This window comes from Hyperolius riggenbachi, chromosome 2, assembly GCF_040937935.1.
Source record: "Hyperolius riggenbachi isolate aHypRig1 chromosome 2, aHypRig1.pri, whole genome shotgun sequence".
Taxonomy (NCBI): domain Eukaryota; kingdom Metazoa; phylum Chordata; class Amphibia; order Anura; family Hyperoliidae; genus Hyperolius; species Hyperolius riggenbachi.
Window position 1 is genome coordinate 547,372,370 of NC_090647.1, and position 23,284 is coordinate 547,395,653.

Consider the following 23,284-nt stretch of genomic DNA (forward strand, 5'->3'; position numbering starts at 1 on the left):
GCAGAGGCCCCAGGTAAGTGAAACTATTTTAGGAAGATCTTCAGTTCCGCTTTAACTGTGCAAGTGTGGTTACCCACAATGCACCGCTACTGAATATGCAAATTATTTCTCTATGCCTCCTGAAGCCAGGCTTACATCCAGAACAGTTGGTGTATAGCAAGCCTATAGCTTTATATTTTACAGAGCCACACCAACCCCACATGCAGACAGCCTGTTTCGGACTTTTGGTCCTCAGTACATGCCATATCAATAACACACATTAGTTACATTTGATTACTTTGATTTTAGGCGCACAAAAGACACAACCATTCCACCTCATTTGTACCAGAGGGAGGAGTGTCAGAGTTTCCTGTCAGTCAATGGATCAGTGCAGGTGTTGAAAAAATGCATAACAAATGTTTCTGCTTTGTGCAGCTAATTACTTGGACAATCTGGGGTTTAAGAAATTACCCCATCAGTAGGAACTTATTGACTTTATGTATATTATTGTACTGGCCAGAATTCAAATCTGGGATTTCAGTGCTAAAAAGTGAAAGCACTAATGAAAAGTGTGTATGAAAATGATGGTGATGGAAACTGGAAGGAAATTTGTAGTGCTGGGAACAATCCTGTCCTCTCTACTGTGGTCCTGCTTGGGGTTGGTAGCCAGCTTTCTTCTATTGCTGCTGGGATGGTTGAAGGCCTAGCAGTACTCCTGAGGATGGCTAAAGGCGTACCCTAAAAGACTGGCTGAAGGTTTAACGGTACTCCTGTGAAGATGGCTAAAGGTTTAGTGGTACTCCTGTGAGGATGGTTAAAGGCTTGGCGGTACTCCTGAAAAGCGGTTGAAGGCCTAGCGGTACTCCTGTGAAGATGGCTGAAGGCCTAGCGGTACTCCTGTGAGGATGGTTGAAGTCCTAGCGGTACTCCAGTGAGGCTGGTTGAAGGCCTAACAGTACTCCTGTGAGGATGGTTGAAGGCCTAGCAGTACTCCTGTGAGGATGGTTGAAGTCCTAGCGGTACTCCTGTGAGGATGGTTGAAGTCCTAGCGGTACTCCAGTGAGGCTGGTTGAAGGCCTAACAGTACTCCTGTGAGGATGGTTGAAGGCCTAGCAGTACTCCTGTGAGGAAGGTTGAAGGTCTAGCAGTACTCCAGTGAGGCTGGTTGAAGGCCTAGCAGTACTCCAGTGAGGCTGGTTGAAGGCCTAGCAGTACTCCAGTGAGGCTGGTTGAAGGCTTAACGGTACTCCTGTGAGGCTGGTTGAAGGCCTACCAGTACTCCTGTGAGGATGGTTGAAGGCCTAGCAGTACTCCTGTGAGGAAGGTTGAAGGTCTAGCAGTACTCCTGTGAGGATGGTTGAAGGCCTAGCAGTACTCCAGTGAGGCTGGTTGAAGGCTTAACGGTACTCCTGTGAGGCTGGTTGAAGGCCTACCAGTACTCCTGTGAGGATGGTTGAAGGCCTAGCAGTACTCCTGTGAGGAAGGTTGAAGGTCTAGCAGTACTCCTGTGAGGAAGGTTGAAGGTCTAGCAGTACTCCTGTGAGGAAGGTTGAAGGTCTAGCAGTACTCCTGTGAGGATGGTTGAAGGCCTAGCAGTACTCCAGTGAGGCTGGTTGAAGGCTTAACGGTACTCCTGTGAGGCTGGTTGAAGGCCTAGCAGTACTCCAGTGAGGCTGGTTGAAGGCCTAGCAGTACTCCAGTGAGGCTGGTTGAAGGCCTAGCAGTACTCCAGTGAGGCTGGTTGAAGGCCTAGCAGTACTCCAGTTAGGCTGGTTGAAGGCCTAGCAGTACTCCAGTTAGGCTGGTTGAAGGCCTAGCAGTACTCCAGTTAGGCTGGTTGAAGGCCTAGCAGTACTCCAGTGAGGCTGGTTGAAGGCCTAGCAGTACTGCAGTGAGGTTGGTTAAAGGCCTAGCAGTACTCCTGTGAGGATGGTTGAAGGCCTAGCAGTACTCCTGTGAGGATGGTTGAAGGCCTAGCAGTACTCCTGTGAGGATGGTTGAAGGCCTAGCAGTACTCCTGTGAGGATGGTTGAAGGCCTAGCAGTACTCCTGTGAGGATGGTTGAAGGCCTAGCAGTACTCCTGTGAGGATGGTTGAAGGCCTAGCAGTACTCCTGTGAGGATGGTTGAAGGCCTAGCAGTACTCCTGTGAGGATGGTTGAAGGCCTAGCAGTACTCCTGTGAGGATGGTTGAAGGCCTAGCAGTACTCCTGTGAGGATGGTTGAAGGCCTAGCAGTACTCCTGTGAGGATGGTTGAAGACCTAGCAGTACTCCTGTGAGGATGGTTGAAGACCTAGCAGTACTCCTGTGAGGATGGTTGAAGGCCTAGCAGTACTCCTGTGAGGATGGTTGAAGGCCTAGCAGTACTCCTGTGAGGATGGTTGAAGGCCTAGCAGTACTCCTGTGAGGATGGTTGAAGGCCTAGCAGTACTCCTGTGAGGATGGTTGAAGGCCTAGCAGTACTCCTGTGAGGATGGTTGAAGGCCTAGCAGTAAACCTGTGAGGATGGTTGAAGGCCTAGCAGTACTCCTGTGAGGATGGTTGAAGGCCTAGCAGTACTCCTGTGAGGATGGTTGAAGGCCTAGCAGTACTCCTGTGAGGATGGTTGAAGGCCTAGCGGTACTCCAGTGAGGCTGGTTGAAGGCTTAACGGTACTCCTGTGAGGCTGGTTGAAGGCCTAGCAGTACTCCAGTGAGGCTGGTTGAAGGCTTAACGGTACTCCAGTGAGGCTGGTTGAAGGCCTAGCAGTACTCCAGTGAGGCTGGTTGAAGGCCTAGCAGTACTCCAGTGAGGCTGGTTGAAGGCCTAGCAGTACTCCAGTGAGGCTGGTTGAAGGCCTAGCAGTACTGCAGTGAGGTTGGTTAAAGGCCTAGCGGTACTCCTGTGAGGATGGTTGAAGTCCTAGCAGTACTCCTGTGAGGATGGTTGAAGGCCTAGCAGTACTCCTGTGAGGATGGTTGAAAGCCTAGCAGTACTCCTGTGAGGATGGTTGAAGGCCTAGCAGTACTCCAGTGAGGCTGGTTGAAGGCCTAGCAGTACTCCAGTGAGGCTGGTTGAAGGCCTAGCAGTACTCCAGTGAGGCTGGTTGAAGGCCTAGCAGTACTCCAGTGAGGCTGGTTGAAGGCCTAATGGTACTCCTGTGAGGAGGGTTGAAGGCCTAGCGGTACTCCTGTGAGGAGGGTTGAAGGCCTAGCGGTACTCCTGTGTGGATGGTTGAAGGTATACTGTTGGGATGGTCAAATGCTTAGTACTCCTGAAGGAGTGGTTGAAGGATTAACTGTACTTCATTGGGGATGGTTGAAGGCTTAGCTCTTGTCCTGTGAGAATGGTTGAAGGCTTAGCGGTCCTCCTGGGAAAATGTGTGGAGACCTAGCGTTTTTTCTGTGGGTGTGGTTAAAGGATTAGCAGTACTCCTGAGAAAAAGTTTGAAGGTTTAGCGGTACTCCTGAGGGAATTTTTTAACGCTTAGCGGTACAGTACTCCTGTGGGGATGGGCTTAGCGGAACTCTTGAGAGAATAGTTGAAGGCTTAACAGCACTCCTTGAGGAGATGGCTAAAGGCTTAGGGGTACTTGTGAAGGGGATGGTTGAAGGCTTAAGGTGCCCAATAATGATACAATGGTTTTTTGGACAATCTTAGCACTTCTATGTAATATAAGGGACTAACTAAAACATCTATTAAAAGTATATTCACTTAGTTTACTAGTCCACTAAGTATATAAACTCAGTTTACTTACACATATTTGTGTAAGTACCTCCCCCCCCCCTCACAAAATTGGTGACAAGCAGCATTTCGGCAGCCAACAGGGAAAGGGGCGTCCCTTGCAGCAGAGGCACTCCTGCAAAACACCCCCTCTGGCATTAGGAACCCACCTTCCCCAGCTGTCATTGGTCCAGCTCTGCCTCTCCCCACCCATTGCCCGCCCCCCCTACACTCTGCTCTATGATGAGACTCACAGAACTGCAGCATCGTGACGTCGGGGATGTGGGCATTTTTTTAGTGGAACTCGTGGATTACGGGAAGCAGCAGTAATGTATGCTATCTGATCTGGCTAACTCCCCGGATTAGGTAGTGTCTGTTTTTTTTTTTTTAAATGTTATTTTACCGCCACAGGTTCTAATACTGTAGTGCCTGGAAAAAAAATAAATACTCACCTAAGTAAAAGGTAAGGCTCTGGGAATCCCTTATGATTTATTAAAAGAACACACAAAAAAATTCAGAGAAAATTCTAAAAAATAAAGTACAATTTATTTTTCCAACTTGTCGTCAGACTCAACCCCCCCCCCCCCCTCCACCCTTCCCCCAAACACACGTTTGCCTTTAAAGACACAGGCGCAGCAGCATGTGGCTTGTATAACCCCAGCGTCCCCCCCCCCCCCGTTAGGGTTTATGAAACAATGACAGCGCTGCGGCGGTGACGAGAGGCGCAGTACAGCCGCTCTTCTCCACATGCTGCTCACACCTCTCTCTGCCTCGATGACAACCCCCGCTGTTCACAGCAGCTCCACGCAGGGAGATCACTGACACCATCAGCTGCAATTGTGTAATAACGTCTCTGTGTGTGCGCTCCTATCATTTTCACCATATTGGCGGTAATCATATTTCAGAAAGAAGAAAAAAATAAGAAAGATGTAGAGTAAGACGGGTAGAGTGCTGCTGCCACTCACGTACAAGAGTCTCAGGGTCTGTGTGCCTATAAGCACCAATGAGATGCTTTTTACAATGTTCCCGCTTGCACACTAATAATCAGCACTATGAGTGGCTTAAACCGGTATACAACCCTGACAAAATATTCAATAAAAACATGTTTTCCTACTTTTAATATGCTATACGGTTATCATATTTGCTTTTGTGCATAAGTAGTATTCATTTAGAAATCACAAGTTCCCAAAGTACAGTTTTTTGCTCTGAGAGCCGACATTGCTTTTTATTCATAACTGGTTTATTCATCTTGAATTTTGGAGCAGAAATGCTTTCAAAGTGTCCGACTGTGTTCAGGAGTGTCTGCACTTTCAGAGAAGTATTTACTTAATTGTATCAAGTGAGGAATGTAAACACACGATAACATTATCTCCAGTTCGGATGCGTCCAGCTTTCTCTGCAGGGAACTTGAAACTGCTGTGTTTAACTAATTGAATGCTGTTCTAGTGAAAAAAAAATGCTGGTTGTATATAATATGCTATAAATAATCTTTTAGAGCAAAGAAGAAATGCTGGGTTTCAATCCGCTTTAAAGGGTAACTGTCGGGCATAAAATCAATTCTTTATTTTTATCTGGTAAACAAGTAATAATGATGCTAACCAGGCAATGCAAACTTTAAAAACCACTCTTAGTCTTCTTATCCATAAAACAAGATTCCCTAGTTTCCGTTGCTCTTATTTGGTACATCTGCCGCACAAAGGAAGTTGCAGGGCATGCTGGGTTGTCTTTTATTGCTTCCTTATTTTCCCCTCAGACTCAACTAATGCAGTCTGATTGGCTGAAGCCTCTTTCCCTCCTGTCATCCCCCCCCCCCTTACACACACACACACACACACACACACACACACCACACACACCACACACACATATATACACACACACACACACACACACACACACACAGCTCCTCTTTAATCACAGATGAGGGGGGAATTAAGCTCTCTAAATATACACAGGGTGCATTTATCTACATTTTCCTTCTGCCCTGTGCAAAAGTTCAGATCCACATTAAATTGCTCTGATAAGGCCTCACAAGGGTATAGCGCAGGGGTCTCAAACTTGCGGCCCTCTATACAATATTTTGTGGCCCTTGCCGGCAAAAGCTTCCCTATAGTTCGCTTCAGTGCTCCGAAGTAATACGCCGCATCCCCGCCGCTAAACGAGGGCTGCAGAGCCCCCAAATTGCCCGGGGGGCAATCCACCAGCATTTCCTGGAAGGGGCAGAGCTTTCAGCTTCAGCTCTGCCCCTCCTGACTTCAATCGCCGCACGGATCGCCACCTCTCCCCACCCCTCTCTGTGAAGAAAGTGAGAGGGGCGGGCAGAGGCGGCGATGCGCCGCGATTGTGAAATTCCTTATGCGGCCCAGCCTCATCCTGACTTTGCCTCCTGCGGCCCCCAGGTAAATAGAGTTTGAGACCCCTGGTATAGCGGATAGTGCTTTCACCTTGCAGCACTGGGTCCCCAGTTCAAATTTGGGCTAGGGCACTGACCTGCATAATAGCATATGATCATTTGAATATTCCACGTTGTCTGTGTGGGTTTCCTCCTGGGAACTCTGGTTTTCTCCCACATTACAAATACAGAGATAAACTGACTGGCTTCTCCCTCCAAAAATTGGGAACAATCTTTGGGCCCCTCTGAGGGACAAGTAGTGACAAGACCATATACTGTGCATGCTGCGGAAGAGGTCAGCGCTATATAAATGCTAAATAAAGTCAGACAGTTCCTGTATACAGTGTCAGTGCTCCTCAGAGTAGGAAACACTTATATGGGACAACAGTAGCCATATATAGGATGCTTTGGTCTGCTCTTCTGACGGACCCACCTGCTACACAAAAGATCTTTCCCAGCTAAATAAACCCAACTTTTTTTTTCTTTAAATTTTTACAGCAACCATGACTACTGACCCTGCAGAGAACTATACCAAGTAACATTTTACAGTGTCTTCCGCTGGTCAACATTCTGTAGGCTGGCTGTACAGGCTTGCTGGCCGACAAAGCTCTAGAACTACCCTAGATAATACTCCAGATAGCAGTCAGGTGGCCTCTTCACAGGAAGTCATGTCAAAAAGGTCAGGTGCCTCACAGGAAGTCGTGTCGGTCAGGTGCCTCACAGGAAGTCGTGTCAGGCAGGAGCCTCACAGGAAGTCGTGTCAGGCAGGAGCCTCACAGGAAGTCGTGTCAGGCAGGAGCCTCACAGGAAGTCGTGTCAGGCAGGAGCCTCACAGGAAGTCGTGTCAGGCAGGAGCCTCACAGGAAGTCGTGTCAGGCAGGAGCCTCACAGGAAGTCGTGTCAGGCAGGAGCCTCACAGGAAGTCGTGTCAGGCAGGAGCCTCACAGGAAGTCATATCAGGCAGGAGCCTCACAGGAAGTCAGGTCAGGCAGGTCAGGTGCCTCACAGGAAGTCATGTTGGTCAGGTGCCTCACAGGAAGTTATATTAGACAACAACAGGTACTGCAATCAATCCCCCATACAAGGCAAGCTAGTCAGATAAATGGGGCTTAGTGGAAGTCGGCGGGCCCAACTGCCTCTTTCTCTGTCCTGTCTCCCACCTCAGATTGCCAAAAGAACCATACAGGTTAGTCAAAGAAAGCTACTACCTTATCTCGGGCCTTATTTTATTTTAATCCATTATTGCACACAGCCCAACAAATTTGTAGCTGGATATGGCTGATGTTGCTTTTCTGAAAAGAATGGCCAAGGTTTATGAAGAATATAACTTTTTCTAAATCTGAACAGCAACACTAATCTTTACTGGAGGTGTAAGGAGATTGCTTCCCAAAATCAGACCCGAGGGAACGAGAGTTCTTTTAGCGGAGATTCCGAGATAGAGAGAGAAACAGGCATTTAAAATGCACTACAGTGAGTTACTGATATCGCTTGGAGAATAATTTTATTTGATACGCAGCGGAGAAGTGCTCCTTGAAATATTCTAAAGTCTCTAAAGAATTTGTCATTCTTCCAGCACGAGCGGTGATAGCAAATTACACAAATGGCGTGTCGCAGACCTCTCCATACGACGCACACCGACTTCTCAGCACGAGAAAAACAACCCCGGTTTACAGAACGGGTTCTGTCTGCTGCGACAGATTGACATCCAACGCATTTCACACGTTTGGCAAATGCGTAACAGCAGATGATGGGGAAGTCTGGAAGCATTAATTAATTTTAGGCAACAATCTGGAGGGATGACAAAAAAAACAAAAACACACACACACACACACACAACCTCCACACAAAAAAAAAGTTAAAACAACCTTTTCTTAGAAGTGGGCTGCAACATACTGCCATACTGATAAAAAGGGGGAATCTTGACACCAAAAGCTATGCAATTAAAAACACCTTAGACTTTTTTCTTTGGAAATCATTTTACTAGTGCACAGTGTCAGGGCAAGGACCCCCACAGGAAGTAGTGTCCGGTCTGGTGGCGCTTGGGAAATTGTGCCAGGACACGGTCCCATGAGAAGTCATGTATGTCTGGAGTGGGAGGCTATGTAAAGGCAGCTGCCCTTTAGGAGGTCACGTCAAGCAGCCTCCACTAAGATGATATGTCAGGCAGCATCCTCAAAGGAAGTTATGTCAGACTGTCTGCTCACAGGAAGTCATGTCAGACTGTCTGCTCACAGGAAGTCATGTTAGGAAGCCACCTCACAGGAAGTCATGTTAGGCAGCTACCTCAGAGGAAGTTATGCCAGACAGTCTGCTTACAGGAAGTTATGTTAGGAAGTCTCCTGACAAAAAGTTATGTCAGGCAGCCGTCCGACTGAAGATAGAAAAAAGTGCTGCAAGTGGTATCAGTTTAATCAGACTGATCATAAAAGAACGCTGCTTACCCCAGTGATCTGTCCTCCAGCGACCATGAGCTGTGTCTGGGGTATGGCTGCCTGTAATGAAGGCTGCTGGGAAGGCTGGATTGGCAGCGAAGAATCCCCGGGTTCTTCTTTAAATTTAGTCTACAATACAGAATCCTCAAATTACTACAAAGAAAGGAAACCGAATTCTATTCACGGACAGATGAAATGTTTTAAAGAAACACTCCAGCTAGACATGCACATGAAACATATACAATGCATGAACCATTTTTCATGAAACAACTGTTGAGCCACTCACACAGCCATGCTACGCTGCACAGACTTGAGTGTCATACCACATTGCAGATTCCGGTACTCACTATGTCTCAAATACTTTGCTCAGTAGGAAACGATTTACCGTAAGGGTGAAAAAGTTTAAGAAACAATCCCTGGTAACTGAATCATGTTTGGACAGGAGGCGTATGCGATATAACCTGACTGGCTTGCTAGTGCAGAATCTGTGCTGAGCTCACCCCCTTCTGTCGGGCAGCACGGTGGCATAGTGGTTAGCGCTCTCGCCTTGCAGCGCTGGGTTCGAATCCCAGCCAGGTCAACATCTGCAAGGAGTTTGTATGTTCTCCCCGTGTCTGCGTCGGTTTCCTCTGGGCACTCTGGTTTCCTCCCACATCCCAAAAACATACAGCTAAGTTACTTGGCTTCCCCCTAAAGTTGGCCCTAGACTACGATACAGGCACTACACAATACATACATAGAACTATGGTAGGGATTAGATTGTGAGCCCCTCAGAGGGACAGTTAAGGGACAAGACAATATATACTCTGTACATCGCTGCAGAATATGTCAGCGCTATATAAATACTAAATAATAATAATAATTATAATAATAATATTGCTGGCCCCACACCACACAATCTTGATAGTACATTCTTACGACTTTCATGCAGTACAAGACCAACAGATTCCAAATAGTCCACACAGATTACATAGTTACATAGTTATCTGGGTTAAACAGATATATGCAGCCAGCAAATTCAACCTCTTCAGCCCGCAGGACAGAAAAGCCACAAAGGAAGAAATGATCTACCTTGTTGGATCCATTTAGGTATCATCTGATCATTAGTCATAGCTGTGGCTGCTCTTCAATGTCACAAAGTATTGAAACACTCAAAATCTTGTTATAGTAAGCATAGTCCCCAGGTCCCTAACATGTGCCTGAATATATAATGTATGACCAATCCAATCCAATATAGTAAACTTCTGATAAAATAAACTACTTGGCCAGGTCCCTTGGGTTTCAGTTTAGAATTTGCCATAACTGCTTGCTGTGGTTAGATATTTCACACCTTAAAGTGCACCCAAGGTGACATGATGAGATAATGTCTATGTACAGTGCAAAACATTAATAACCAGGCCATTCTTTTTTTATTTTGCTGCCTGAAAGAGTCAATTTTCAGGCATGCAAATGACAGCATCTGTCTCTTGTCCGGAATATACTATAGTATGACCTCATTCACACTCAGGTGCTCACCATCGGTGACAATGGCAATGCAAAATGGCAATCGCTAAGCAGTTCCGAGTACGAATAGGGGCCTAAACGTCACTGATAAACCTTAGAAGTTATCCTGGAAGAATACAACTTCCGAGGGCAGGGGATAGATAGAAAAAGGTCAATAGTTCATGTAGTTTAGCTCTGGGACTGCCATTGAGCAGAGACTATATAACATCCAATCTACTTTGTAAAATTTTAAATATAAAATAAAACCAAGGGATGGCTAAAATATATATATATATATATATATATATATATATATATATATATATATATATATATATATATATATATATATATATATATATATATATATATATATATATATATATATATATATATATATATATGTATATATGTGTGTGTGTGTATTTTCAGGACCAGGAGGATAAGTACAATTGTTTATCTCATCAGTTTATTTTCACCTCGGATTCACTTTAAAGCAAATCTGAAAAAAAAAAAGGATTGACGCCATGCTAGAGGGAAGTGGGAAAATCTCCTTTCCTCCGTATACAGTTCATATTCTGTTCTTTGTAAAGACCTAGGGATAAAAAGCTCCATAGCTAAGCTTTTACCTTTGATGCATATATACACGTTAATTAGGTCACCTCTAAAACAGAGTAACCAGATAGTGAAACCCTAGAGCAGTGATGGCTAACCTTGGCACTCCAGCTGTGACAAAACTACAAATCCCATCATGCCTCTGCCTCCACGAGTTATGCTTAGAGCTGTCAGAGTATTGCAATGCCTCATGGGACCTGTAGTTCCACCACAGCTGGAGTGCCAAGGTTAGCCATCACTGCCCTAGAGGACTCTGCATCCTCCGCTTCTGCAACCGGCTGTTGCGTGAAAGCACAAGTACAGTATGTCTATTGCTTTCCCAAGATCTGGATTTGCATTTGCCACCCCATAAACCCTGAGGAGTGTATTGGTCAGACAAGATATTTGGTAGACTGATTGAGGAAGCTCTCAAGCTACATGGAAGTGGTACTCAGCAGTGATCGAACGTGGCCATGTTCACCTCAGCATCATTTCTGCAAACATCTTCACACTGTCGCAAAGATGAGGCTATTCATGGAAGTATAGAGGCGTGAAAAATGCAATTTTTGCAGACAGTAAAGAAATATTTACCAACACATTGGTGGGAAAATGGCCATAGGGTGGAAAACTAGAAAATTATGTATTTTATGTATTTTTTTAAGGGGGGGGAGAGACACTGTGAGAGACTAGCAGGGGGATAACAAGCAGATTATGTCCTATGGAGAGAGGAGGGGGAAGAATAGTAGACTGTTCTGGCCAATGGAGAGAGGCAGGGAAAGATTAGAAGACTAAAACCTGTGTTATCCCCAGAATTTTCTTTCCAGCCGGGTGGCATGAAAAAGTAGTCGGTTGGGGCGAGATGAGAGAATGCTGGGCCAACTCTGCACAACTCTGCTTACAGCAGAGGAGGAAGTGAGCTGATGACAGCCGGGTGCTCACCAAAACTAGCCGGGTGGAGCACCCGGCTAAAAGAGCCTGGGGAGAACACTGAAAAACAATTTTGTCCTATGGAAAGGGATGGAGGAAGATTAGTAGACTGCATGTCTTCTCCACTCATTGGACAGAATAGATGATTCTATCCTCTGGTGAGTGGGGGGGGGGGGCAGTTAAAGTAGGTTGCTGTATCCGGTGGAGAGGTTTGGGTGAGGTCAAGCAGATGGGGCAGGTCAGTTACAGTGCTGAGCCAAGGAATATTTGGTTAGGCAGAAAGCTCATGAGGCCACCAACCTCAGCTTTCCCCCCCAGAGACTTCTCTTTTGCAGAAGCAGGAGAAAAGAGTATTCATATAAAGTTTACATTTCCATTCCTAACTTCCTGCTTCTGAGACCACCAGGGTTCATTGTAAAGTAGCGGAAGTCGCAGAAGCAGGAAATTCCTTGAAAATCGTTTAGAGTGCTTCCACCATCACTTGATGCAGCACAAAGCTCTGCAGCTTCCAGCATGCCACTTCACCCCACCCTAACACCTAATGGCGATCTCAACGTTTTGGTGAAATTCAATTAAGAATGGCCCTACATTTCAACAGATTTTCATGCAATATAATTTTTCCGCATGGCGGAATGTGGCCTTCATACGGCAAACTTCAGAAAAATAAAATTTCGGATATAATGAAAGGAAGTTGTAACCTCTCCTCCAGCTCCTCTGACGCAGCCCCGCTCTGCCAATCTCTCCTTTGGCTAACTATAACCTTATGCTGGGAATACACGGCTCGATTCTGAGCCATTTAGATGGCTCGATACAGAATTTCCGACACTTCTGATCTCCCGCCCGATCGTTTCCCCGCTCGATTCTGCATTGAGGACAATGGGAAAAGATAAGAAAACGGGCGGAAGATAAGAGAAACGCCCGCAGAAACAAGCGGCAAAACCGATCGGGTGCAGAAGCAAGTGCCAGAATCGACCCATGTATTCCCAGCATAAAAGATCCAGTTTAAACTCCCTATGCTAGGTACACACCGAGATTTTCTGTCAGATGTACTGTCAGATCGATTATTTGCAACATGTCCGATCTGATTGCTGAAAGGAGTGAATGGAGAACAGTCAGGAAATCGATCAGAAAATGCTCGGAAATCAGATTGGACATGTTGGAAATAATCAATCTGACAGTAAATCTCATAGTGTGTACCTAGCATTACCCTATCAGATAAAGCTCTATACAAGTTGTCACTTCCTCACTTATCTCCAGATACCTCCCTCCTGGAATCTTCACTCGTCCCACAAGACCCTCTCGTCCTCTAGCTTGGTCACCTCCTCTCACTATCGTATCCAGGACTTCTCACGCGCATTACCTTTCCTTTGGAACACCCCCAGCCTGTCATGCTCTGGGCCTGGAAACCTTCAAAACAACCTCTTAAAATACACCTGCTGAGACAAGCTTATAAATTGCTATAAGTAGCATTGGAGGCTCAATGCCTCATCCACTAACCCCATCTCCTTACCTAGTGTCTCCAACCCACTACCCTCTAAAATCACACATGTCAAACTCCAGCCCGTGTGCCAAATCTGGCCCCCTGAGCCATTATATTTGGCCCTCAGGTGGTTTCCCCACTTTGAATTATGTTTGGCCCACTTAGGACCACTATAGAAGCTATTTTGGAGAGTAAGCCCTAGATCACCAGGGAAGCCATATGGGGAGGGGGAAAGCACCAGGTACCAGGGAACTGTATAGGAGAGGGAGGGGGGGGGGCACTAGACACCAGGTAACTTTTTAAGGGAAGGAGGGGGCTACTAGACACCAGGGAACTGTATAGGGGAAGGAGGGAGCCAGTAGACACCAGGAAACTGTATAGGGGATGGAGAACCACTAAACATCAGGGAACTGTATAGGGCAGTGGTCCTCAAGCTACGGCCTGCGGGACGAATGCGGCCCCCTCGAGGCTTTTTCACTGGCTCCCAAACACAAAACGTATAGCTTATAGATGTGGCCCACTGCACCTTTAAATATCGGCAGCACGCAAATAAAAAAACCGTGCTGGCACCCCCCCCCATCCTGTAGAGTTTCCATTTCAATTCTGCATCAGGTGACACTGCTGTCCAACTAGGCGGCAGGTTGTCACCTGGGTATGCTTCACTGTCTGGTGAACAAAGACGTTCTTCAGGCGCCGCATGACTGAATGGCTGCTGCTGGGAGTTCTCCTCCAGGCGTGATTGGGGAGAATCGAAACCTAGATTAAAAGTAATTTTTTTTAAACATTTTATGTATTTTCCGGCCCCCCAGCAGTCTGATGTATGTAGACCCGGCCCTTAAACGAAAAGTTTGGGGACCCCTGGTATAGGGGAAGGAGGGGGCCCTAGACACCAGGGAACTGTATAGGGGAAGGAGGGGGCCCTAGACACCAGGGAACTGTATAGGGGAGAGTGGTGGCCACTAGACATTGATGTTGGCCCGTGACTTGGTCCCAGAGCTCAATTTTGGCCCACTTTGTATTTGAGTTTGACACCCCTGCTCTAGACTGTAAGATTTCAAGGGCAGGGACCTCCTCCTAGTGTTCCTAATTCTGCTGTAATTTTTCTTATGTGTGTGTTACGTGTACCGGTGTTGGTGATGCCTCAAATCACACATCAGCAGTGTATGCATTTGCATTGCTGGATGTCCAGTTTGTACAGTTTTGAACTTCTCACGTATCTATGCTCCCCACTATTTGTTTTATACTATGTACAGCTCTACAGAAGATGTTGGCACTATACAAATAATAATAGACTTCAGTCTGGTCACATGGAAATGTAAACTTTCCTATTTCGGTTGCCACAGAGGAACGTTGAAATATCCACTGAAGTAAACGATACACAATTCCAGTTATTGATCAGCGTTGTTCTGTTAATAGAATGACTGCTACCAAAGCATGTTCCAGCACTAACAACGCAGGCTACATTATATTTGTATCTGACGGTGCTATAAGTGGCCGTCTGCTCAGAGCAGAGATCCCTTTAGGCTATTGAATTCTGTGCTGCAATGTGATTAGCGGCATCAAACTGACTTTACACACTATAGATGGCGTAATGGTTAAGGGCTCTGCCTCTGACACAGGAGACCAGGGTTAAAATTTCGGCTCTTCCTGTTCAGTAAGCCAGCACCTATTTAGTAAGAAATCCTTGGGCAAGCCGTACGCTGAATACACATCGCTGCAAGCGATGTCTAGAGGAGACTTCTACCATTAGCCCTACTGGAGCTTGATTACAGCGGCAGACAGATCTTTGCCTTTGAGCAAATTGTGCCTTGACAAAGGGGCCCTGTGTGGCTCTGAAACACTTGCTATAGGTTTTATATGGAACTAGTAAAGATTCACCTTGGAAGTGCCAGCTCCTTAAGATTCAACATTTTTCCAGCTGATGCACTCCCCTTAGAGACAATGGTTTTGTAGTGTAGTGTGTGCGAAATAACACAACTGTTATGCACTTCAGTGGACAGTCTTCTGTTTGTTCAGTCATCTCACGCAGAGGCCAATGAGGAAGCCTGCCTGAGAGGCCAACACACAGGCTTGTCATAGGGACCCAATCCATGCCTCATATATGCATGTGTATGAGACTTTAGACCATCACTGGCTGAAAATATCACTCATGGTCAATTCAGTGGACAGTCTTACGTTTGTACAGTCATCTCCCACATAGGTCATCATGCAAACCCGCCACAGAGGCCCAGACCCATCAGAGGCTAACGTGCAGGCCCGCCAAAGAGGCCAATGTGCAGACCCACCAGAGGGACCAAATCTCTGCATTGTATATGCATGCATTTGAGTACAATTATCTCCCACAAAGGCCAAAGAACAGGCCCGCCACAGAGACCAAATCGCTGCATCCTATACACATGCGTATGAGTACAGTCATCTCCCACAGAGGCTAACGCGCATCCCTGCCAGAGGCCAACGTGCAGACCTGCCAGAGGGACTCAATCCCTGTCTTGTATATGCTTGCATTTGAGTACAATCAGCTCTCACAGAAGCCAAAGAACAGGCCCGCCACAGGGACCCAATCCCTGCCTCCTATACGCATGTGCATGAGTAAAGTCATCTCCCACAGAGGCTAACACACAGGCCCGCCAAAGAGGCCAACGTGTAGGCTTATCTCTGGGTTCCAATCCTTGCCTCGTATATGCATGAGTAAAGCCATCTCCCACAGAGGCAATTGCGCAGGCCCACCACAGAGGCCAACGCACAGGCCCGCCACAGAGAACAACGCACAGGCCCGCCACAGAGGAATACAAAGTGCTACTATAATTTCAGGTTCAGTTCCAGGTCAGGCTTCCTACAGACTTTGCTTCAAGCCGAAGTGCCATATGTACTGACAGCAGTCTCCCAATTCTCCACATAAAGTAGAAAATTATTTGGTCTGGTGTCCATTTGTAACGAGAAGGTTGACATTGTCCATAACCTCTACAAGGCAAACAGGTTGGCATTTGTAAACCGCCATAAACATTCACCATCCCCTCCACATCCGCGGTCAGAGATTACCTTCACGTGGCTGTGGATACAGGCTTCCCGTGGACTGATTTACACTCGAGACTCGCTAGAACTTTCTCCTCCAGGTGGGCCGAGGTCTGCTCTGTTCTCAGAAAACAGTCTCTGCTCCTCAGAAATGACTGCAGAACGAGATTACACCCAACACGATTCCGTATTATGCTCTATTATCTCGCAGGGCTCTGAAGCCGGGAGAGTAACGGGCTCCGCTTTACAATTCCGGGCCTCTTAACTAGCGTGTAATTCCACCTAATCGAGACATTTCCAGCGCTACAAAGAATATGCATTAAAGTATGGGATGAAATTGATTTGCAGGCAGAGAGGAAAGCATTAACCCTCATGAATGTCTCCCTCCTGGGATCATCTCATCAGCAAACTCCCCGTTTATGTGTCGCTAAGTGAAGGATTACAACTTCATAACGTGCAGACGTTCAGCGATGTCTCCGCGGCGTGCGAGGATGGCGCATACCATTTGTGTCGGGGCTGGGAGAGGGACACGGGAAGCACAATATACACAGCTGTATGCAATAAGCACCGAGAGGACCGATCTATCAGCGCAGTACACATTCCTCCTGTAGGTGGCTCAAGTGATTTTTAGAGGCTGCTTTATTTAGGGTTTCGGTTGTATAAGATGCTGCTGCAGCCATCAAACAGGAGGAGCTATCCTGAGCTGCTGGCAGTCAGGGCAGTTTTTAGGTTCAACGGAGTATGGAAGCGCCTGCGGAGTAAGCTGGAGCGGCTTGTGCTAATGCGCAGATGTGGCCATGCTCATGCAAGAATAAGGTCTTGTTCATGCCATATGCGCTTCTGTGCACATTTGGAAGCGCGCATGACTTATCAAACGCAAGAACGGCAGAAGGGCATAGACGGCCCCTTCTGCCGGTCACATCAAAGGCACTGTGAAGCAGTACGATGCACTATGATGCACTTGCATACTGCTGCCTGCCTTCTGCCCACAAGCGCAAAGCTGACCCATCACTGTCAATGGATGGTATCAGCAGCGCAGGTGGCATGCGATCGTATGCGTTGTGTTCTGATCTGTGCTAGCTAGATGTGAACGAGGCCTAGGAGTGCGGCCCCGATCAGCTAGAGGGCCCACGAGCGGTGACGAGGGACAAGAGGGCGCTGTTGGGAAGCCTCATTAGGATCCAGAGGCTTCCCTCTCAAAGTGGACCAGGACAGAAGGAAAACAGAGAAATGCACCCTGTATGTATTTAGTCTAATTCTCCCTCATCTGTGACAGCTAGCTGCTTTGGCAGAGCTGATAATTGATAAACATGGGATGTTAGCCCTATGGCTGCTTCCATGAAAGCAGGAAGTAGGCATGCTACAGATTTATTGAAGGATTTGTATCAGCTGTAACAAATACATTTTTCTTTAAATGTTGTTATGCTGCTGCTTATCTTTTAGAGTAGAGAAGGAGTGCTTCTTTAAGTATGCATTTCTGAACTCAAGCTTCGGCTCATCCTCAGGCATGGATCTAAACAGATCCATTAATAGCTTAGAAATTAGGGTGCTCAGGGGGTCACCCTTTTGTTTGGAATGGCACTTCACTTTAAAATCCTTTCTTGAAATTTTGAGTTGCAGCCATGGCCTCCCATCCCATGTGGAAAGTATCTGCACTTGTTGCTTTCAGAAACCGGTCAACTGTCATTTTGTACAAGTGTTTAATTTGCCAATCAGCACTGTACAAAATGACAGTTGGAAGTAGGACAAACATTTTAGTGGAACAATGATTCTCATTCGCAATGAGGAAGGCGATTCTAGGGACAGACCATCTGTGCTCACAAACATCACTAATGCCGGGCATACACGGCGAGTTTTTTTCTCATCAATCGAGCCGCTGATGGCTCGATTGATAATATCCAACAGGTCCGATGATCTGCCGGATAGATTCTCCGCTCGATCCCCACCGGTGGAAGATAGTGGGGAATCGAGCGGCTGATAAGGAGCGCCGGCGGGGACGATCGGGAATCAATCTGCGGGGACGCGGTGGGAGTCGATGCGGCGGCTAATCGGCCGCCGGATCGACCCGTGTATGCCAGGCATAAGAGACGTAAAGCGGACCTGCACTCAGAACTTCCTCTATGCTCTAAAAGATAAGCAACAGCATAATTACCTTTACAGAAAAAAATGTCTATTACAGCTGATACAAATCGTGCAATAAATATGCAGTGTGTTTACATCCTGCTTTCATGGAAGCAGACATAGGGTTAATACCTTCTGTTTGCAAACTAGCTGCTCTGCAGAGATTCCTGAGCTCAAACTCAACTCAAAAATCAAATTACATCGGTGATTAATTACACGGTGGAGAATTAGACAGGCTAAACTCTCTAAATACATACAGGCTGCATGTCTCTCTGTTTTCCTTCTGTCCTGTGCAAGAGTTTAGGTCCACTTTAAACACGAAACCAAAGACTTAAAAAAAGAAACCAGACAACAGGAAAGTTCATGCGATCCATTTAAAAATGTTGGTGTATTTGAGCAATAAAGCAAATGTTTAATGCAGAAATATGGGTGCTGTCAACAGAACATTTATCATGCTGAACTTTTTGGCTTCATATTTTGAGACTGGAACATGTGCGCAGCCAGCAGAGTCAGAATACAGGAATCTGCATATTCATTCTGGGTCAGCAATCCAAAAAGTATTTGAAAAAGACAATCAGCATAACAACCAATCGGCTAGCTTTATTTTGCATTTTTATTTCAGGCAGTAAACCGTAATATCTTCTGTGTCCCCCCTCCTTTTTTTCTTTTTTACTTCCCGCATGAACCGGTCGCCCTTGTGCGCCTCACGTTCGCGGGCTTGGAGCCAGCCTGCGGAGGGGAGAGAGTACGCGCTGTACCGAGTGGACTAGCCGAGATACAAGGCCTGTGCAATTTATGGTAATTAAAACTGGTTAAGCAGAGCCGTTCGGTTCTGCATTCATTTGCATATTTTCCACCACCTGTTTCGGGGACTGCAGAGCGGGCTAATTAACATACAGCTCTGATTAATTCTGCCAGTCATTCAGAGATAATTACAGCATAGGACTGTAAACACTCTGCTCCGAAGATAGCGCCTGTTTGCCAACATCCCTCTCGGGTAAGAGGTGGAGGGGGGGGGGAGAAAAGTTTTGCCATGGCAACCAAAGACGATTTTGCGAGCTTCTTTCAGTCCAAATGGAAGGTCACTGTAGCTGTACAATGCCAAGACCGCACTCCAATCCCTCTACCTTCCTTTCAGTTGTGCCGGAGTGGGGGCAACCCATAATCCATTGTACTACGGAGAACACTAGTTCAAGGATTTTTTGGAAAGGTAGAGAGGGAGGGATGTTGGAGGTAGGTTCCTCTCTCGACCTTTATCAACCCAAGTCCATTAGGATAGAAGGAAGGACGCTGGTAGATGGGGTTTCATGCAGCGATAGATCAGCTCAGGCTGAATCAACACTGTACTAGTCGTACAAACGGTGAAAGTCTCGTCTTTTGTATGAAACCCGACGTAGAGGAGCCGTGTCTAGTCTGGGGCATTTTTGTGTATAATAAGAATGGATAAATGCTAGACTTGGCATTGACCTGAAACTCTCCGTTTAGTCTCCCCCTGGTTTTCTGTACGCATTCAAAGCTTGTCATTCTGCACAGAATCAGTGACGATGACATGTTGCACTTCGGGTAAGTTTAAGGGCTGGGACCCACTAGGGCGATTTTGGCAGCATTTTGGGATCACCAACAATTGCTAATGAAACGGGTGGTGGGGAACCCACTAGTGCAATTAGGGGGACTTGCAATTGCAGGTCATGCGGCAATGTTAAATATATAGGCTCTGAAAAATCGCTTTTGCAAAGCCATTTTTCAGCAATTTGGGGGGGCCAAGCGATTCAGATTTGAAAAACAAAACAAAAAACTATATAATACTCACCAGGTGTCCGAATTTCCTACTTCCGTCTGTAACCCCGCCCCCTAAAGGAAGAGCTCACAGGCGCTTATCTGATTGGACAAAGAAACACCAATGACCTCTTTCTTTAGGAGGTGGGGCTATGGGTGGAAGTCGAACACCTGGCAAGTATAATAAAGTTTTATTTAAAATAATAAAAAAAAACCACACAGCTCTCTAATCAGAAGCGTTGGGTAATCGCTAGGAATCCCTGCACACAGCGACACAAAAGAAAGACAGACGGGTAGTCAGAGTGGCCCCTTGTCCCCTGGGACATATTTGTGCCTGGGACGGGAGACTAAGCTACATTGACAAGACGTCCCAGTTTACCTGGAACATGTCCCAGAGTTAAAGAACAACTTAAGTGACAAGAATATGGAGGCTGCCATATTTATTTCCTTTTAAACAATACCAGTTGCCTGGCCGTCCTGCTGATCATTCTGGCACCAGCAGTTTCTGGATCACAAAACCTGAAACAAGCATGCAGCTAATCCAGGCAGAAATCTCTGATCTGCATACCTTTTTTAGGGTCTATGGCAGAGGATCAGCAGGACTGCCAAGCAATTTGCACTGCTTAAAAAGAAATAAATATGGCAGCTTTCATGTCACTCTTAGCTCAGGTGTACTTTAACCAGCACAAATGGAGGCACCCAAGAACTCCTGGCCATGTAGTGCACCTCCCTGACGCCTCCAATGGGTAACCAAGCAGACACTCCCACTGCAAAGCCCGATTTTGACTTTCAGCTGTCCGTTTCTCACAACTGGATACAGATGCCTATTTTAAGTACTTTCACCAGCTGAACTGCAAAGAGAAAGAAGGAATGCTGGGAAATTTTATAAGGATCTTGCAGGCTAATGGCTGTTTTTTTGTGTATGCATTCAGAGTTGTTCCTTAAACTGGCTGGCAGACAGACGGATGCTCCTGACAATGATGGCGGAATAATTACATTGCCAGGAGATCAGAAGGGACGAGCAAGGTATGCCGGCCCCCCGACTTCTCAGAGCTGCCAGGCTTTGATAGATCGCCATAAATGGCTCATTACGGCCTCGCTACTGCGGACGCCACACAAAAGCCTGTATACTTCAGCAGAAAGCCGGCTCGCTGGGGACGCCCGCTATAACTTAACGCTTTAAATCCAACTCCAGCTCTACACTTTTTTTAATGGGATTTTATTGTGCTGCTGTGAGGAAAGCTATTCCTTCATGTTCTCCAGAAAGGAATCCTGACTTTTTTTTCCCATTGGTGGAACTCCACATTTAAAAAAAATATATATAAATAAATAAACTGAATTAACTGATAAAATGAGAGAGACATTTACCACATCTTTTAAATTCATGTAAGACCTAGAGAGTGATCTTTCCAAAACGAATGTTATGTACACACAGAAGTCTCCATCCCATCCCCCAAATTCACCAGCCTCCTATCAGTGGGATTATACTCCCAAGAGTAACATTTCAGTAGCTACTGTTAGTTACATAACAAGACATCTGAAAGCATTCCCTGTGTGTAAAAATGTTCATTTTTACTGAAGAGAGCAGTACAGGCTTGCCTATCTCTAGCCATCTGCCAATGTAATCATTGCCGCCTGAAGCTCTCTGAGGCTTGTCTCTTCACTCTGCCCTGCACTGCATCCCCCCCCCCCCCATCCTTTTCTACTGATGTGACTCAGGGCGATGTGTGTAGTCAGCAGAGGGGAGGAGGGGGGGGGGCGCAGAGTCAGGATACATGCAGAGAGCTTCAGCCAGCAATGATTACATTTGACGATTCACCAGACATAAGCAAGCCTGTACTGCTCTTTGCTGGGAAAGTAAAAATGTTTACACACGTGGGATGCTTTTGAAAATACTTTCACCAAGTAGTAGTTTGAAACTGAAAATGTGGTAGTATAATCCCACTTTCACCGATTTGCAAGGCTATTAAATTTTCTGCTGATGACTATTGTATCCCCCTCAACTCCACTATGGCTGAAGTAGGTCTCTCTCTCCCCCCCCCCCCCCCCCCCCCAGGACAGCAGGCCCTGAGCACATCAGCACACCTGTACACTGACCGTGGGTAAAACCCAAGTGATCATATGAGAATTGTGTTTGGCAGCATGTATTTAACGTGCAACTCAAAGTAAGTTCTACTGGTTTGGAGCTTTTACCATAACAGCAATTTGTGGTATTTCATACTAGCATCAACACTTCTTTGTGACAGGGTCACTTTAAAAAAAACAAAAAAAAACAAATAACAGGTAAGGTTGTTGTGGTGTGAATGTGGATGCCAAGCAAGCTTAGTCGGCAGCAATCTCAGAAGTCACTCATGGGAACAGGCTGGTGCAGGATAGGTTGGCAAGCAGCATGCACAAAGGACTGGCAGAGGGGGAGCTGAATGATGCCAAGACATGCCAGGCACAGAAGAGAGGCCCACACCTGCTCACTCATCATACACATGCTTCCAAGGCTTCGCCAAACACATGCCACGCTCTACGCACACTCACTGCAAGCTATGGCAACCATCGCTGTAATGAGCACCTGTCACCTATGCCTAAGCGAGATATCGCCAATAATCAGCTCACTGGGAAATACTAAGGGGGAGAGATGTGATCTGAATTCTGACGTATAAGACAACTGAAGTGAAAGGGATACAGAGGCTGCCATATTTATTTCATTTTAAAGAGACACTGAAGGGAAAATAATTATGATATAATGAATTGGTTGTGTAGTACAGATAATTACTAGAACATTAGTAGCAAAGAAAAACAAAGATATTTTTATTTTCAGTTATATAGTTTTTTTTTTTTTATAACATTGCATCATTCTAATATTTGCAGTTTACACACTACTCAGCATTCTAAATGATTTTACAGAGCAGGCAAGTGAACTATTGACCTGTCCTCTGCAGAAAAAAATACAATACAGTGACTGACAGTTGAGATAACAAGCTTCAGAAGACCGAGCTCTCTGCAACTTTCAGTCATGGAGCTCAATGGCTCTTTTACATAGATAACAACTGGAGTTTCTTAACTCTTCCTGTACTGGAAGCAATATTAGACTTATGTCTCTGCTCCTAATGTTTTATTTCTTAGCTGTACTACACATACAAATCATCATAATTTTTATTTTTTTTTGCTTCAGTGTCTCTAAGTAATACCAGTTGGCAGGCTGTCCTGCTGATCCTCTGCCTCTAATAGCCACAGACCCTGAACAAGCATGCAGCAGATCAGGTGTTTCTGACATTGTCAGATCTGACAAGATTAGCTGCGTGCTTCTTTCTGGTGTTATTCGGACACTACTGCAGCCAAATAGATCAGCAGGACTGCCAGGCAACTGGTATTGTTTAAGGCTACTTGCACACC

The 23,284-nt window shown here is 46.1% G+C and overlaps 1 protein-coding gene across 12 annotated transcripts in view; it reads right to left on the bottom strand.

Moving 5' to 3' along the window:
• Positions 1 to 23,284, bottom strand: part of POU2F1 (POU class 2 homeobox 1) — a 244,598-nt gene that overhangs the window by 59,687 nt on the left and 161,627 nt on the right. For 11 of the 12 annotated variants that reach the window (XM_068270829.1, XM_068270827.1, XM_068270826.1 and 8 more), the window contains one exon: positions 8,515 to 8,634. The exons of the other annotated variant lie outside the window; for it this stretch is intronic. In XM_068270829.1, coding sequence (XP_068126930.1) covers positions 8,515 to 8,634 — 120 coding nt within the window. The remainder of the gene's footprint in view (positions 1 to 8,514; positions 8,635 to 23,284) is intronic. 12 annotated transcript variants of the gene reach the window in all.